This window comes from Scedosporium apiospermum, assembly GCF_000732125.1.
Source record: "Scedosporium apiospermum strain IHEM 14462 chromosome Unknown SEQ_SAPIO_0165, whole genome shotgun sequence".
In the NCBI taxonomy this organism is placed as follows: domain Eukaryota; kingdom Fungi; phylum Ascomycota; class Sordariomycetes; order Microascales; family Microascaceae; genus Scedosporium; species Scedosporium apiospermum.
The window spans coordinates 215,992-233,589 of NW_015971866.1; the positions used below are offsets into that span (position 1 = coordinate 215,992).

The 17,598-nt window shown below is 52.8% G+C and overlaps 3 protein-coding genes and 1 pseudogene across 3 annotated transcripts; 1 reads left to right on the forward strand and 3 right to left on the reverse strand.

Annotated features, from left to right (window-relative positions):
* Positions 1 to 565: 565 nt before the first annotated feature.
* Positions 566 to 2,193, reverse strand: SAPIO_CDS10229 (uncharacterized protein; the record flags this gene model as incomplete). The annotated part of the gene is made up of 2 exons (XM_016783858.1): positions 566 to 1,314; positions 1,374 to 2,193. The coding sequence occupies 2 exons, from the start codon at positions 2,191 to 2,193 to the stop codon at positions 566 to 568; spliced, it is 1,569 nt and encodes a 522-aa protein (XP_016638707.1).
* Positions 2,194 to 6,957: 4,764 nt separating this feature from the next.
* On the forward strand, positions 6,958 to 9,909 carry SAPIO_CDS10230 (annotated as a pseudogene; the record flags this gene model as incomplete).
* Positions 9,910 to 10,801: 892 nt separating this feature from the next.
* On the reverse strand, positions 10,802 to 11,934 carry SAPIO_CDS10231 (uncharacterized protein; the record flags this gene model as incomplete). Its single annotated transcript, XM_016783860.1, has 2 exons — positions 10,802 to 10,923; positions 11,052 to 11,934. 2 exons carry the CDS (start codon positions 11,932 to 11,934, stop codon positions 10,802 to 10,804), a joined length of 1,005 nt encoding a protein of 334 aa, XP_016638708.1.
* Positions 11,935 to 14,708: 2,774 nt separating this feature from the next.
* SAPIO_CDS10232 (ATP-dependent RNA helicase DHH1) lies at positions 14,709 to 16,493 on the reverse strand (the record flags this gene model as incomplete). Its single annotated transcript, XM_016783861.1, has 2 exons — positions 14,709 to 16,202; positions 16,305 to 16,493. 2 exons carry the CDS (start codon positions 16,491 to 16,493, stop codon positions 14,709 to 14,711), a joined length of 1,683 nt encoding a protein of 560 aa, XP_016638709.1.
* Between the last annotated feature and the right edge of the window lie 1,105 nt (positions 16,494 to 17,598).

Below are 17,598 nucleotides of genomic sequence, written 5' to 3' on the forward strand. Positions count from 1 at the left end.
GGTACCGAGTGATCAGAAAAACTCTCCGTAGTGGTGTGTATCTAGACAAAATTGAGACATTGTGTCGTCATCGAAAGTCCAAGAGCTTCTCAGGGCTAATATTGCCTTCGACGAAAACTCCCTCCGAGGGTGCTGCTGAACTTCAGCTCGATTCGTTGCTTGCACATTCGAAGATGGGAGCGAGGCCGGGGGCTGAGTTGTTTGTTTTTGCCATAGATCGAGACAGGATTAAGATATTTTTCACGTTTACTCTATACAATGTATTGTACAAACTGCACGCGCTCCATTGACAAGTAAAGAATGAACGAGCGCTGCCTCCACTGCGCTCTGAAGGAACATAAAAAGAGAAAGGGATAAGGAATGCTAGGTCGATCTCCACAATCATCAAATGCCCAATATAAAAAAACATGCTTGATGCCAGTAGATGCTCCATCCCCCCCCTTCGAATAGTATCCATGACCAAGCTTCAGCCTCATAACGGAAAGTATAGCTTATTTCATCATGATGCGTTGGAAAGAAATGCCCAAAATATCATTCATCGTAACGAACCCTGGGTCACACGTGCCTAGACACGATTCCCCGCGCTCGGTGGTGCTTGGCCGTGCCTATGCATTCCGCTAAGCTGTTCCACTCGCTGATGTTGGTGTGGAATGCTGTTTAATCTCGGAGGGCCCGCGGCTGGACTGTCGGGTTGGTATGTTGGATGGGTGGCGTAATACATGTCGTGGTGATGGGTGGACCCCGTGTCGCTGAGTCCCGACACGTCGGAAAAGGACACTCGAATCTCGCTAGGGCGGGAAAGTTGGGAAACAGTACTGATTGAATCTCGAGGGTGTTGCTCTGGGTACTGAGCCGGGTACTGCGTCGGGTACTGCGCTGGCCGTTGTGGTGCGGGTGTGGGAGGAAATGGATGCCCCACCGATTGAGGCAGGGAATGTTGAGAAGGAGGAAGAGGGAACATGGAAATAGTACCGCCGAAGACGGTGGAGGTAGGAGAAGGGGGCATAGTTGTGCCGGTTTCGTCGCTCCTCGTGCTGAAGCGACGATGGGCGATGGGCATAGGATTGATAGGGTGCTCCGCCATGGCCGGCTGGCTCGATGAAAAGGGAGGACTGTCGTCGGCGGATCTCGATGCGGCTGAGGGGATGAGTAGCCCTCCTAGAACTGTGGATGATCTCTTGCTAGGTCTCTTCTTTGCTCCGATGGCGAAGAGGGCGCGGTCGCGGCGGCCGTATGCGGCGAGGGTGGCGTCCTTCTTTACTCGACGATACCGGAAGAGGAAGACGAGGAGAAGAAGGATGATAACAACAGCGACTGAGCACAGTTGTGGTTAAAAACAACACATCTCGATCAAAGAGAGAAGAGAAACGTACCAATCACTCCCGCTATAATGCCTGCGGGTGAGTTCCCGCTGGAACCGGGTAACGACGCAGAACCGCCGTTTGAGTCACCGGGCGAAGTTGAAGGATTGCCATTGGTATTGGCATTGCCAGACACAGATCCGTTGGGGTTCAGGGTGCTCGAAGATTCTGTGGACGATGGAAGGGCAGCGTCGGCGCCTCTACTTGAGCCTTCCTCGGCGCTAGATTGCGTTCCACTTCCACCAGACCCTGACTGCGAGGGGTTCTGGCTGTGACTACTCTCGCCTGCCGGTGAAGCGGCGACCGGTGTTTCAGATACGGGGTTGCTTGGGGTCGGGTTTGGCGAGTTGCTGTTATCGTTGTTTCCCTGTGATGGTGGAGGAGTAGCAGGCTGTTCGTTTCCACCATTCGAGGCTCCGTTCCCGGTGCCGCTTCCACTCCCGCTTCCCGAGCCACCATTACTTGGCGTTCCACTCCCACTGCCACTGCCGCCACTGTTCCCCGAGCCTCCGCCGCTGCTCCCGCCCGTGCTTCCACCACTTCCACCGTTGCTCCCTCCACTATTGCCCCCACTACCACCAGTTCCGCCGCTGCCGCCACTATTCCCACCTCCAGTACTGCCCCCGTTATTTCCACCAGTGCTACCGCCACCGGTTCCACCACTGCCTCCATTTCCGCTCCCGCCTCCAGTTCCACCTCCATTATTGTTGTTATTACCTCCCGAAATCACATCCCACCATGAAGGGCCACTGCCCCAAGAGGGAAATGGGCTCCCCATATTATTATTATGGTTGTTACGAGAGGGAGGAGGCGGTAAGCCCCATCCGAACATGGTTCATCTCGTGCTGGTAACTCTCCACGTCTCTCTCTGTCTGAAGCAATGCGCAAAACGAGTGACTTGGGGCCACCGATCGACCCAGATTCGATGATGACCTCACGATCTAATAGGCATCGCTTATATCGAAGGGTGTTGGGGCGGCAGAATGGTCGGTTGTTCAACTCTCTTCGTTCGGGGTGCTTCCCAGGCGTTTGTTTCTCTCTGGTGATGACACTGGAATCGCAGCTCCCAGTGATCCTGATATCGTCGTTCTTCGTCGCCGTCCCCCACCGGAAATTAGTAAACGAATGTGGTTTGTGGATATGAAATCTGAAATCCAGACTTGAAGAGAAGGAATGAAGGTATTACAAGATGGAGGAGAGGCGGTAAATACAGGGGAGTCCTGTGGATTAAAGGGGGACCCACGACCTTGTACGTTACTCTCTCTAATACAACCTTCTTCCCTCCTCGCCTGCACAGTCGACATGGATGCTACAGAGCAGGGGACTGGGCTGCAAGGGACGAAGCGTCTCTGGCATGTACTTCTGCCAGGGCAGGGTCACATCGTCGCGCCGACTCCACCAAAGATCACCGTGTCAATGCAACAGTACGTAATTTGGCAATACTGATGCACGGACTCAGCCCTTTGCGCTATTGTCGTTATTTGACGAACTTGGCAAGGGAGTCAGTCCCATGCGGCGGTGGGAGGGGGAGGGGCGCAGAGACCGGAAATTAGTTTTGTGTCTTTCAGGACCGCTGCTTGCGGGAGACAAGGGCGAGATACGAGAAATGAATGCTGATTTTGTGGTGTCGCGCTTTGCGCCACAGTATCATTCTCCAGGAATGAAGGAGAACCCAAAAAATGGATGTTCGCGGTGGCTTTCCCATTGCAACGAGAGATCGCCGGTGCCTTTGACTGGGAAGATCGACAAGCGAACCAGAACCAGAATTATCCCATTCCTGATGACGTTTGTGGTCGGGTGTTGGATATTGATTAGGGCTGAAGGCCGAAGGCTTCGAGACGAGAACAATTTATTAGTCGAGGCGAATTTTTTGGGGGCGGCAGTTCCCCGTCGATAGTGCTCCACTAGTTGAGATGACGGTCTAACGGCGCGTCTTGAGCTGGCAGAAAACGTACGTCCCGTCCATCGTTCGAAGTAGACTGCATCTAGTGCAGGATGGATGCAGTCCAACGCGCTCGGAGACGCTCAGAGCTCTCGTAGAAAAATATTGAACCGAATTCTCGACTCCAATGTGGGGTAATAGCGAATTCCAGTGCAACATCGAAGCCTACAAAGTAGTATATATTGATAATTTCTCCGCCTGGCATTATGCTCATTTGAGCAACGAAGAGAGCCCAAGTGGAGAGATTCGGCGGTCTCCCATCACGCTCACCGACAACCCCTCGCAGTCTTCTCAGATCATCTCCAGTCACCCCCAATGTCCTGCCCTTCAGGGCATCGCCTCACATGTCCGAAAAAGCTCGACGCGAGACAGCACTTGTGGAAGGAGCAGCGCATCGGCTGCTGATAGCGAGTATTCCACGTCCAACTTTATGCAAGTAAAATCTGCTTGTTTTGATTCTCTCTACACAATTGCGAGGTACTTGTACATTAGTGCCCAGTATTCCCCTTTCCCACCAAGCAGTACAAGTACATGAGTTGAGAACCATGTTGATGCTTCTTGCAGATTTTAGTGTGCATCCGGCGTGGCCTATCTGCAAGGCGCCTGACATGTGCACAATGCCCACAATATCACAACCCAGGCCAAGCTTCGTTGCCTTTTCCACTAACCCTTCCAGCGTCAGACGAAGGAGTTTGACTTGGGCCTTCCTTCGAGGGCCAAGACGCAAGGGGCCAGCCTGCTCCAACAAGCAAGAGCAATCTATGTCTCAGCTCTCAAGGGATTGATGGATCACTGTGTTGGATCACTGATGGATACATTGACTCTCTCCCACCACCTTCCTGGGAAAGAGCAGCCCGGACGACCTAACCAGATTTTGGCAGCCCCAGACCGCCACTTCCCCTCTCATCCAAACATTTGATCCAGTCATTCCGCCTCGGACCTGCAGGAACCTGAAATAATTTGATACTTCGTCCCCCGTGACGGCATCAATGAATCAGTCCTGTAAACACAGTACCGAGGTATCCAAGTACTTTCTTACTTCGCGTGGTTCTTTCCCTTGCAGGATCAACAACTGAACTGCGAAGTACTTCGTATTCGAGGTTGGTTCTGTTGGCAGGTGCGGATGAAGTAATCAGAACGGCTCTAGGGAGAGCGGAAATATCGGCTCGACAAGGAACGTAGCGGACTCGACTTAGACACAAGACAGAAGACAAGACAGAAGACAAGACACCGGACGCCAGGCATCAATTGATGCCTCTAATTGCACTGCCCTGACCGAGACAATGATCCAGACTGCGCACATGCCTGAGCTTATCATGGAAGAAGCAACCTCACTTCAAATCATGGATCCTCATCATAGCACCATAACGCCACGTGCTCGAGGCTGAACATGTCGCCCTCAAGGTCCGACTAGTCTTGCCCAAATCTCGAATAATCCGAGGACCTTATGTACGAACGTGAAACCTGACTTACGAAGTAAAGCCCGACATATTCGGTCCGTCAGGGTCAAAGCTGTTTCTCCACTCACTCGCTGACGGACGCTAGACAGACCCGCCTATTGCCTGCTGTTACAGGTCTCTCGCATTAGCAGTGTCCTCCACGATCCACCTTGGCAGCCGTCCGTAGATCGTCGGAACTTTTACCCCGATACGGGGCGCCCTTACCTACATTAGCATTCACGGGCTAGCCCTGCGGTCGTAGGCTGGTGATCTTGGGGGTAAACAGGCAATGATCAGCGCCCAACGAGCAGAAGACCCTATAGTGACCGGAAAACCGCATATGGAAGGGGGTATGAAAGACCGACGCTCATCGCAATACCAGCACGATGCAGGGACGAAAATAGCGTCGATGGTATCGGAAGAGATGGCAATGGCGTCGATTTGGCCCGTCAACCACGTGGGCTCCACGAGTATTCATCTTCGACTCTCCTGAAGACAGCTACGTGGGACCATCCCTGGTTTCTCAATGTTCGGACTTCGCGATGAGAGCCGGGATTGATGCTGCCACATTTCCATCGGAATCATGCAATATCGTCGAGTCATCACAATATTCCCCGAAGCGGTAGACATCAGATTCAGCCCACCGCGTACATCAAGCTCAACCTACTACCGCTGATAAAAATTTAAATAGCTCAAAAAGGGCCGTCGTTGACGGCAAAATACCTCTCTCCACCATCGTCTTTGGTCGGATATGGGACCCAAAAGGACGCCTGTTTACCAAGAGACACGTGCAAATGAGAAAAAGCTCGGAGGCCAAAGTTGACGGTGACGGCGAGGCCGAGTCAGAAGTAATGTGGCGGAGACGTGAGCCAAGGGGGCAGCCTCGTAGGACATGCCGATGATGTCATCCATCTTCAGCTAGCTCCAAGGTAAGGTTATTTTTCTCTCGGTTGCGACGGCTCGTCTAAGTCTGGGAAGATACCGGTTAGTTGGCTTTAACTTGGTGAAGCCTTTGGTACGTTTCGATATGCTTTAAGCTACTTGGTCCCGTCTCCGCATCGGCTCTAATGCCCCAGTGAGGCCACCCGGGCCGGGCAGCTGGATCTTCCTTCCTGGTGGCTCCATCACATGGGGATTCTCCCCTGCCGTCGGACAAGCGCAATTGACCGCATGGCCAGCCATGTGGTAGAGCTTCATACCATGTGTGTCCCAGCTGGAGGGCCGAGGTTCTAAGTTCCCCAGCTTGGCACTGACATTGAGCTCTATCAAAGAGATGCGTCTGCCGTAACGGGGAAGAAACAAAGAAAGAGCGGCCCCAACCGGAAAACTGTCGGGAACCATCATGCCAACCCTGGCTTCAATTCCTATGTCGGCGAAATTATGGCAAGCTCTCGACAATCAACACCATCACGATGGTTTAGAAAAACCATTTGTAAGGATTAGCAAGACGATGCTAACAGCAGAAAATGTGGGTCGAGTGCACCCAAATCTAATGCCATTTCAACCTTGAGCTGCTGCGGCCGTGGCCATCGCCTTTGGCTTGTCACGGCTTCGGTCACGACTTCGGACCGTTGGTAGCGCCTACGCCCTTTAGGTCTGTTTCTCGGAACTTTGATAGCTCCACGCAACCATCGGATCGTGGATGGCCGAAGCATAGAGCTTAAAGCAATCAAGGGTGGACTTTCAGACCAACCATAGTATGAGCTGCCCCTCCAGGGCAACCCCGATCTTCCTGATTCGGTTCTTGATCGTCAAATGACGCCGCAGCAAACTCTATCAGCCTCCGAGTACGATTAACTATGGGTGCTGATGATTGGCCAGCAGTGCCTCGAATAGGCAGGCTGGTTCCTCACGGCATGTGGAGGTATGAATAAGGTTTAGTGGCAACCGCGTCTAATGGGCATCGGAAAGCGGACGATTCTTGCGGAGCTTTCGCCGCTGCCTGTGACGAGTCATGGCCACCCGGCCGAGCTCTTCCTTAGCATGTTCAAAAAAAGATATTTTTTGGCCATTCTTTCGCCGAGATTCGCGACCATTTTGCCTTCATTCTCTCTCCAAATGTTTTTTAGTCTCTTGTCTTTTTGCTCCTCGTTTCTTGACTTGGGATTTTACGGACCTTACCTGGTCTTGAAACCGGAAAAGTTCATGACCTGTCTCTTTTTGGTCGTGACCTCATCGCATGCAAATCCATTCATGATCCATCCTCACTCTCACAATGTCGACTCTTGATACCACCCAGCCCCCACCAACACCTGCGCCAAGTCCCCTCTGTGTTCTCCAGACCTTGTGCATGAAAGCCACACTCCTAGGGAATAACATCTCAGTTCGACTCGTCGACCTTCTCACGACCTCACGGAACCGGCCGGCTGGATTGAACAAGCTTGCGCAATTGTTCCTGGAAATATGCCGGGTCCTGTGGTCCATCGAAACAGGGCTTGCTGAGGCGACGAAGAGGAATACTGCCAGGGAAGCGGACGAGAACAAGGTGGGGGTGTCGACACCCCCGGCCGATGAGCAGGATGAACAGGGCCCGCCTGAAAGTGAGGCCAGGGCTGTCCCTGAGGATATGAAAGCTGTGCTGGAGACCCGCCTCCGCAATACGATCCGAGATTTCGAGACGCTCGACAGCGTCCTACAGAAGAATATCGAGGCCGACCAAAAGGGTGCCGTCGCCCGTCTGCAGCATCAGTGGCGAAAAATCTTTGCCGACAGGGAAGTCGATCGCATGAGAACCATGCTTTCGCGCTTGAGGGATTCTCTGAGAGCGAGCGCGCTCGTTCTGCAGTGGTCCCTCGGCAACCCACCCTCCGAGACATCAATTGGTGCTGGATATACAGGCCTTGCTGCCGCTCTAGACAACATGGAAGATGCCAGACGGGCTATGCCTGGGCACCGATCGCAGGCCATTGACCTTGAAGAGCTCCTGCTCGGCCCACGAAGTGGTCGTACTACTCATACCTCTTCACCTTTTGTGGATTCTCCTCGCTCTACTGCTGCTTCTGACAGTCATGCGCATGACAGGGCCAGGGGTGAAAGTCCGTCTGCCGATCTTGAGAGGCGAAGATCGCTGTCCGCCATTCGTTCTACCGAACGCGATGATGAGATGCCTCACGGGTTGCCTGTGAGTGCGAGGTCCATGAGCGAGAGCATTCCGAGCACACGGGAAGGATCCCGGCCTCTCAGCACACCACGCCCGATGAGCGCGAGCACACGGCCCACGACGATCGGTCCCTATTCAACTGGCTCACCGCACGAGGATGCCTTTTCTTCTACCCTCACCGAAGCTCTTCCTTGGATAGAGGAGATGGAAAGCCTTGACTTAGACTCGATTGATGTAGATACAGTGCTCCGGGTGAAAGCGGAACCTTCGTCTATGCCACATTGGACCGCGGCGAATGAGGATGGCGGCAACGCCGATGCGCTAAAGACGACTCTGACGTCGGCTATAGAGGGGCGAAATCACAAAATTATTGAGCAGGTTCTCGATAAGGGAGTTCCTCCCGACAGCGCCGAGATGCACCTGCTTCGTGAAGCCGTCCTCAACCACGATACTGAGAGCCTGCTTCTTCTGCTACTATTCGGAGCTGACCCTAATCGGCCGGATACCGATGGCGTGACGCCGCTGTACTCTGCCGTCCATGTTGCTTACCCGGAGGGTGCCAAAGCTCTGCTCAAATACGGGGCTGATCCAAACCTCACCGCCGGCCCCCATGGCGAGACTCCCTTGGACCTAGCCATCGAGCAGAGAAACACCATTCTTACGCACCTCCTCCTCATCTACGGTGGAGATCCGAACCACCTCATGCCCAATGGAAATGCGCCGCTAATTCAAGCCATTGACGAGTCAGCGCCCAAGCGCCTCGTCGACCTCTTGCTGGCATACGATGCCGATACCAACGTCAAGGATGACCATGGTAGGACGGCGCTCTGCGAGGCCGTTTTGTCAAACCGGGCCGACATCATAACGTCCCTCTTGGACCGCGGTGCCGACCCTAATCTCCCCGGGCCCGAGCATGTGCTCTGGATGGCGGTGTGGAAGCCGGTGTGCCTACGCAACCTTCTTACGCGTGGCGCCGACTTCCTCAGGGCCCCTGGTATAATGGAGCTCGCCACTTCCATCAACAACGCCGACTCGGTAAGGATCCTCCTCCAAGCCGGTGTCGATCCCAACGTGAAAAAGGATGCGCTCTATACGCCGCTCTGTACGGCCATTCGCGACAACCGTACCGACATCGTCCATCTGCTCCTCGACAGCGGCGCGGATCCTAACTTACCCGGCATGCGATACCCAATTGAAGAATGCGTCGCCCGTTCGCGAAACCTTATTCTACCTCACTTGCTCGACGCGGGGGCTGATATCGAGAAACCATGCGCAATTCTCGAGACTGCCGCGCGGTCCAAGAATATCGTTTGCATGGCGCGACTCCTCAGCGAAGGCGCGGACCCTAACGCCAAATCCGCAAAAGGCTGCACGCCCCTTACGACGGCCATCCGGGCCAATCTCCCCGACGCCGTATCCCTCCTCCTCTCGCACAACGCGGACGTCACCCTCCGCGGCAACCACGACTGGCCCATCTGCCTGGCGGTCAGCCACCCCGACATACTCCGACTCGTGATCCCCCACATCAAGGACATCCACTCGTACCCCAGCGTGATGGAGCAGGCCATCGTGGCCAACCAGCTCGAGAGCGTCGCCATCCTCCTCGACTCGGGCTTCTCCATCGAAGAGAAGACGAGTGGCGTGTTCTCGCCGCTGACGACGGCCATCCACGAGCATAGGGAGGCCATCGTGCGGTACCTCCTCGACAGGGGCGCCGACCCCAATGCCGTGGGAGAGCACCTCCCGCTGGTCAAGGCCCTGCGGCGCACGGGCGGTGGGGACATTTCTACGGTCAGGATGTTGGTCTCCAAGGGTGCCGACGTGAATAAGGTGTACCGAGGCTGGAACGCCGTCATGCAGGCCTTGGAGAACGGAGACGTGGAGATGCTGAAGGTTGTGGCTGGTCAGGGAGTTGATCTCGATGTCGTAGGTGAAGGGGGACGGACGCCGCTGGGGATGACAATGGCTGTAGGGTGGGATGAAGGTGTGAGGATCTTGGAGGAGAATGCTCTTCCGAAGGGAAGGGATGAAAATGGGAAGAGTTACATGGAGGTAGGGCTAATTTGAAAGGAAGGGAAACCAAAATTGGGACGGGAAAACGGAGTTCTGGATTCGATCATTCTTGTTATGATGTTTTATGATGCACTAAGGGTGGGTGGTTTCTTTGCCCCTTCTCTTTGCCCCTTCTCTTTTTCTCCTTTCTTGTTTCTTTCATTCTTTTCTTCCATTTGATTTACGAAGGATATGACTTGAAAAGCACTACTGGGCGACGGAAAAAAAAAAAAAAAAAAAAAAAAAAAAAAAAAGACACAAAAACGGATTTGTGGAAGCACTTATGGGTAATGAATGACCGTGGGATCAAGGCGGAATCAAGTTGACGACTTTGTAATGCAGCTATTTACGCCTGTTAAGACATGTTTGACGTCGACTGCTGCCAAGATGCCGAGATCGTCTAGACTCAGATGTGTGTACGCGAGTGTGTGTACGATGTCCGACGTACGATCGACAGAAACTTGGCTCCAAAATTGCCTCGAGTTGGTGTTAGCAATCCAACAGACCTCTTCTACTATGGATTTTGATTCCTCACATACCAATATAGCAGCAGAAAAAAAAAGCCTCCACTTGAAAACGATAGAATAATTCATTCACGTCCATTTCTGCCGTGTCTGGCAGCTAAAGGCAACAAGTCAGGTTAGCACGCTACCCCAGGTCGATATAAAAACGAAACCTTACCAGGAATAGAGTTCAACGTACACGGATATACGCGATGGTTCAAGCGTAGCCTTCAGCAAAGGGACCAAAAAAAAGATCAAGGGATCAAAAGAAAAGAAGTAGGTCACTCCGTGGATCGAAGATGGAAAGACGTAAGGAGAACCTTGAAACGCATGTTGGGATTCAAGCCCTCGAACCCATCCTCCTTGAGTTGCTGGTGGACCTCCTTGAGCAGCTCGACCGTGTACTACGGGCCGGCCTTGTCAAGGTTGAGGAAGTCCCTCATGCGCCCAATGGGCATCTCGACCCATTTCTGGCGGGCATCGCAGCGGGTTTCGGTTTCTAGTTGACTGACGGCGAAGTTGTCGTCTGGTTTTTTTTGGCGACGGGGGTTGAGGAGGCTTGGGTTAGTGGGAAGGAAGGAAAAAGGACAATAAACAAATAAAAAGGAGAGGGAAGAGGGAGAGGGGAAGGGAAAGGAAAGAAGAGGAACATACCGAGTATCAAACGCACGCAGCTCTTGGGCGTATCCCGGATGTAATTTGCAGCGTCAACCATCGGAGAAACATTCCGATCTCTGGCCTGTTTTTTGAAGGTAGGGCTCAAATCCTTCCCCTTGACCGAGTATAGGATGTAGACGGCGTCAGCATCCCGGAAGAACATGGGGAACCGCTCAAACATGTCCTTGCAGGGGAAGATACACCTGACGATATCATCATCATCATCGGTCTCGTCGTGATAGACAGGCCAATCGGGCGAGACCTCATCCTCGACGTGTCCGTGGCAGCGGAAGGTCTTCTCGTTCCACTTGAAGCCGACGCGACGAAGAGAGCGGAAGTAGCTGTTATAAACAAAGTCAACAGGCGCGGCGGTAGCGACGGTCCACTGGTTGATGATTTGCGGATTCGTAGCGAATTGAATGACAAGCAGGTCGTCGACCTTGTTGAACGGTCGCTTCTTGGACAGGTCGACGTAGTGCTTGGTGGCGCCCTTGGTGACCACGAGGTTGACGGCGTGGGCGGCCTCGACGCTGGTATGGGCGATCATCTTCCACTGGCGCCAGGTGGAGTTGCAATTCGTGACGGCGTGGAGATGGATATGATCCTCGAAGTGGCTGGGTTGCATTGAGAAGTAGATGATACCAGGTTGCAGCATGGCCATTTGGAAGATTCGAGAACGGATCTCGGGCGGAAGGTTGGGGAATTGGGGGAAAGAGGTCAGAGTTTGTGACTGCTGGGTCTGGGCATCATTGTCCGCGGTGCTTGTGGTGCTTGTGACCGCGTTTCCTGTCAATGCCTGAAGCTCGTTCAGAGAATCTACAGCGACATGAATCGTGTCACCTATGAACTCTCCCCAAGGAATATTCTCATCATCATCCATGGTCAGAATATGTCCACGACTTGAACAGGAAAAGAGGTGTCTTCGTTGGGCTCAGAAGATGATCCTGGGGAAGAAAAAAAGGGTTAGAGCAGGGGATTTCTGTATGAAGGGAGAACTCTTTGAGTACCTTGTAGAGGATGGTTTGTAGTGTATTCCTTGAAAGGATATCTAGGAATGCTCACAGGTGAGGATAACTAGATTAGAGGAAGTGAAAGGAAAGGGAGAGGGACTGATGTCGAGAGAGGATAGATATTCACTAGGAATAATCAGTGAAAGGAGCCTCTTGGAGGAGTAGAGATTTCAAGACTTGCCTCAAGTTTGGAACTGGAGGGTGAAGGTGAAGAATAAAGGAGAGAGGTCGAGGAGAGAAGGGAAAAGAATAACGATAAGGTGGATGAAAATGAGGCTGGGTTGGTATCTCTAGGAGACGCGTCACGTCGCGGTGTTGTTTTCCTTATGGTGTGTTTACAATGAATCAAGATCAACAGAAATAGAATCGTTCCTGCCTTGGTAGATCATGAAGGTCTGGCGGAAGGACCGATTTTTGATGTCTGGGAACAAGGTAGGAACGTCCTAGGAAAGGGGGTGTGAGGCACAATCTTGCTGTGTTTTGATGGCCCAAGGCTGGGGCCGCCATGAGAGAGGAAGGCCTGGAGAAGGAGCGAAGCAGGTATGGAAATTGATCCAACTAGATTGCTGGAGCTAGAAGAGAGTTTGTAAGTTGGGGAAGAAAGCCAAGGGCAAGTAAAAGGAGACACCAATGGATGCTGGGGCTGATGTTGAACTCCCATTATGAGTGCCATGGTCTGAGATGAAAGGACGTCAATGTCTGTCCTGGAGCTACCTTGAATGGGCGTCGGTGTTTCGACGGCTTCTACACCATCACCCTCAAGGGGCCTCCCGTCTGCCATATCCCACAGTAGAGCTCGAGACGAGCAAAAGACCTGCTCGGCCCTATAGCCGCCTTGTGCTCAGAAGCTAGAAACATCACGCCTACACCGATCTCGACGACCAAGTGCTTACGAGTTAGAGAAACAATATAAGAGAGGGACAACAAAGACGTTGATATTCATTGCCGAAACAAATGCTACTTAACCCACCACTCCTCCGACCTCCGATCCATCGATCCATTTAAATACAAGGCTCGGGGGCCTCTCAAGTGGTACGAGAGTCGAACGTAGCACCGAATCCTTGCCCTCCCTTAAAAAAAAATAAGTTTTATAAGTTTTTTACTTTTTTCTTTTTCCGTGTTTTCGTGTTTTCTTTCGCTTTCCTTTCCCCTTCCCCTTGTCCGTCATTCTCGTTGTCTGCCTTCGTCGTTTCCTGTCCCGCCAGCACAAGTCGCGCTGTTTCGTATGCCAAACCGGGGAAATCGTGACATCATGGGAGCCGTAGTAGTAACAATAATGAAGAAGAATAGGAAGGAAAAAATGAGAGAAGAAAAAAACACGCCGGGTATCGGATATCATGGTACATGCGAACAATGCACGCCGTTGATGCGGTTGGGAGGGCCCGTCACTGATCGACAAGCAACCTTCTTCCAAAAACAACCAAGATATCGAAGTCTGATCAGATGGCTCACCAGGAGAGCCGCGCCTGACCAGGCTGATGCTTTTGTTTCCTTTTTCCGAATCCAGTAATCGATGCATCCTTCGCCAGGTGCTCGCTGAAATCACACGTACGCTTCCAAGGGGGAGACCGTACAGCACCAGGTTCCCAAAAATGATAAGCCTTTCGCTTCTCCAGCCGCCGACCGCCAATCGCCAACCGCTGGCCACCCACCGTCCTCCGGGCTCATCCATCAAGCCGCGGAGAGGGAGAGGGCGGTCAAATGCAACAATTGAAACCCAAAAAAAAAGCAAATGTTTCCTCTAAACGCCGTGACACCATGAACACCATGCCTATCTTCTTGACCTGGCAATACCAGCCGCAAACGCCACCTCAGAAAGAGTCCAGCCGAAAAATCCTGGTATACCGGAACAGTTAAACGTCGTAAAAAACAGGGGCATCTTTTGGTCGGATAACTGCCTCCAATAGTACCAAATTAAGTCGGACAAATATATAGAGGTCGAATGTCGAATGTCGAATCGGGCTCACCCGACACGAAACCAGCGGTGGTGAGCGCCCTGCTCTAAAAAGAAAGATGAAGGGAGCAAGAAAGAAAAATAGTGGGAAAAACAAAACGGCGGGGAATGAGAAACTTGATCAACATCATGCGTCTGCCAGTTCATGAAGTGTGTGCCCGAGACCAAAGACGGAGAGGGAGAAGTTCATCCTGATTCTTCCGGGGGGGTGGGGTATCTGCGTGATCCAGTGTTGCCAACGTCGTGGTATTTCGGGTAGTGTGAGACGACAAAAAGTTGGGCCGTATAAGATAGGATGGACTCGAAGTGAAGAACAAAGGATGGTAAGGCTGCCGGGACGAGTCCCAGGCAACCAAGCGGATATGGTACAGAAGAACAAAAAGTGGGGAATATTCAAGGGCTCATTGCGTAAACGGCGTAAGCGTTTCCCCCGTTCGTCAATCCCCCCATGCCGCCCACAAAGGAAAAAGAAAATAGGATATATCACCCGCCTTCGCCATGAGATCAGGCAAAAAGAAGGGGAAATGAGGAGAGAAAAACAAAGGAGGACAAACATAAAGTGCAGCAGATATGTACAAAGTCAGAACAACCCCTTTACTCCCAACATCCGCTGATGGGGTCTTGAACGGCGGTGGCATTTGCTTGCCTCACGGCTCTAGACCGACAGGGGATGAGGAGAATGTGGCATTATTAGGATTGTTGGATGGCGGGGCCTTGGCCTCGGCCTCGGCCGTAGCCGCCGTTATAGCTACCCCGACCACGACCTTGGCCATGGTAGCCTCGGCCGCGACCGCGACCACGGTTGCTCTGGTAATGACTGGGCCCGTTCTGAGTGAGGTTCTGGGTCTGCCAGTTGACGTTAGGGGCGGGTCCAGCAGGCTGTTGCTGCTGGTGGTGAGTGTGTTGGGAGCGCTGCTGGGCAGGCTGGGCCTGGTCTTGCGACTGGCCGTTGAAGTTTTGGGGCGCATTAGGCTTCGCCGTGCTGTTGACGCCCGGCTTCAGAGTCGAGATGGGGCGGGGAATCGTTTCGGGGTTTTCGTAGACGTAGAGACTCTTGTCAATGGTCTGGGGAATGGGCTGGATCTCGGTGCCCAAGTCCCGCTCAATGTTGTACAGGTTGAATCGGTCATCCCAATTGATCAGGTTAATAGCCAGACCAAGGTGGCCGTATCGGCCGGATCGACCAATGCGGTGGAGGTAGGTTTCGGCGTTCTTGGGGAAGTCGAAGTTGATGACGACGTTTACGGCTTGGATATCGATACCACGGGTGAGGAGATCGGAGCAGACGAGGTTTCGGCAGACGCCGTTTCGGAAATCGTGGAAGACTCGGTTACGAGCCTGCTGGGCCATCTTGGCGTGACTGTAGAAGCACGAGTAGCCCAGCTCGGTGATCTTCTTGGCGAGAAGCTCGACGCGGTTGGTCGAGTTGCAGAAAATGATGGACTGGTTGATCTGAAGCCTGGAGAAGAGGGTGTTCAGGCAGTGGACCTTGGACTTTTCGTCGACGAAGGCGTAGTACTGGGTGATACCCCGCAGCGTCAACTCGTCCATGAGGTTGATCTCGTAGGGGCTGACCATGTTCTTGTCGGAGAAGTCCTTGACGGACAGCGGGAAGGTGGCGGAGAACAGCATGACCTGGCGGTCCTTGGGGTGGAACTGCAGGAGCTGCTCGATGACGGGGGTGAACTCTTGCGAGAGGAGCTTATCGGCTTCATCCATGATAAACATCGGGCATTCACTCAAATCGGCGACATTCTTGCCTGCCAAATCGAGAATTCTGCCGGGTGTTCCCACTACTATGTGGACAGGGTCTTGAAGTCGGATAATGTCATCTCGAAGTCCGGTTCCTCCAGTGGTGACCATGACGTTGATACCAAGGTGCTTTCCCAATGACTTGCAAACGTGCGACGTCTGCATGGCCAATTCTCGGGTGGGGACGAGGATGAGGCATTGAATCTTGGAGACCTTGGGGTTGATCTTTTCGAGGGCGGGGATTACGAAAGCGGCTGTCTTTCCGGTGCCGTTCTTGGCTCGAGCAAGGATATCTCGTCCAGTGAGAGCGACGGGGATGGCTTCTTCTTGGATGGGGGAGGGCTTCTCGAATCCGGCTTCGAAGATGCCCATCAGTAGATCTCGCTTAAGGCCGAAGTCTTCGAACTCGAGGCCTTTGGTGTTCGTAACGTCCTACATGGAGGAGTCAGTTAGTGTTTCGTTCTAAATGCTACTGTCGGTTGATGTCGGGGGAAGCAACACAGAATGCCAGGCAAAGGTTGGGTGGCGACATACCTCAGTCTGTTTCCTGCCATCCTTGGCAGGTATCTTTAACGCCTTCTTCCAATCATCGTTGGTGCCGTCACTAGGGCTCGTTAGCGAGTCGACGGACAAAGGGGGATGTCTCTGGAGAGCCGGGGGCGACAGATTCGAAGCATACCCAATCTGAATGGTATTAAGCTTATCTGCAAGCGCGTCCGTCATTGTGGCATATGACGCTGAGGCCTGTAATGTGTGTCTGTGGGTGGATACGGTAGAAATCGGAAAAGAGTCGAAGAAAGGAGCCCTGCCGAAAGGTATCTCAATGGGGGCTGGTGGAGGATCGCTCTGGTGTCGTCAGTTGGGAGTTAAAAGAGTTGAGGCCTTGGGAACCCGTCTTGATGAGGTGGAATTGGAGTTGACTGTCGGCAACAAAGATAATCGTCGAGTTTCAAGTCGCTGTAGAGATTCTGCTCGGAGACAGGATTCAGGTGGGTTGTGTGTTGAGAGAGAGAAGAGGACGAAAGAAGTCGAGTTTGGCTCTCCAGAAAAAGTGGTGTTGTGTGTGTGGCGTGGATTTTGGTGGAAGGAGAGGGGGTTGGTTTGGTTGGTTCTCTACAAAGGAAGGCCTACCGAGTCGAATTTGCTGCGTAAAATCGGAGCAGGAGCTTCGAAGTCGTATGAAAATTTCCTTTTATCGCTTTTGGAACGGGCGTTCGAGGTCGTTCTCTTTGATTGAAGATGTCGCTGGGGTCGTTGTGCGGGGCACTTGGCTGTTTTTTTCTTGTTTTGATTTTTATGATTCACTGAAGGGTTTTGCAGTTTTGCAGGTTTGCAGGGGGGCGAGGCTCTGAAGACGGAAGCGGATGGAAGGTGATGATTTTGCTCCAAAACCTTGAAGCTTCGGTGTGGTCGGTGCTGTGGGGTCGGACACCTGCCTGCTGCTGCCACCTGTGGCTAAAGAGGGACACGTGCGGGGGTAACAATTTATATCACGTGATTTACAGGATCCCGTCAGCGGAGCAGTGAGCAAATTGGGGCGAGTCGACTGAGCAAATTGACCAGCCTGAGCAGATTGGCATTGGTCGACAACATCACCAGACTGAGTTCCCCACAATTCGGCGAATCTAATCCGGGTTCAGCCGGCGTAATCGGCGACCTCGATGGAAATATCAAGACCCGGAGAGCCTGGTTATCTCGCCCCTCGATTCCATGCTCTCCTCTTGGCCCCAACTCCAACATATTCAAGCATTGAATCCCTGGTTGCTGTGGCGCGGCAACTAGAATGAATTGGAGATTGTCTATCTACTACTATAATGCTGATACCCCT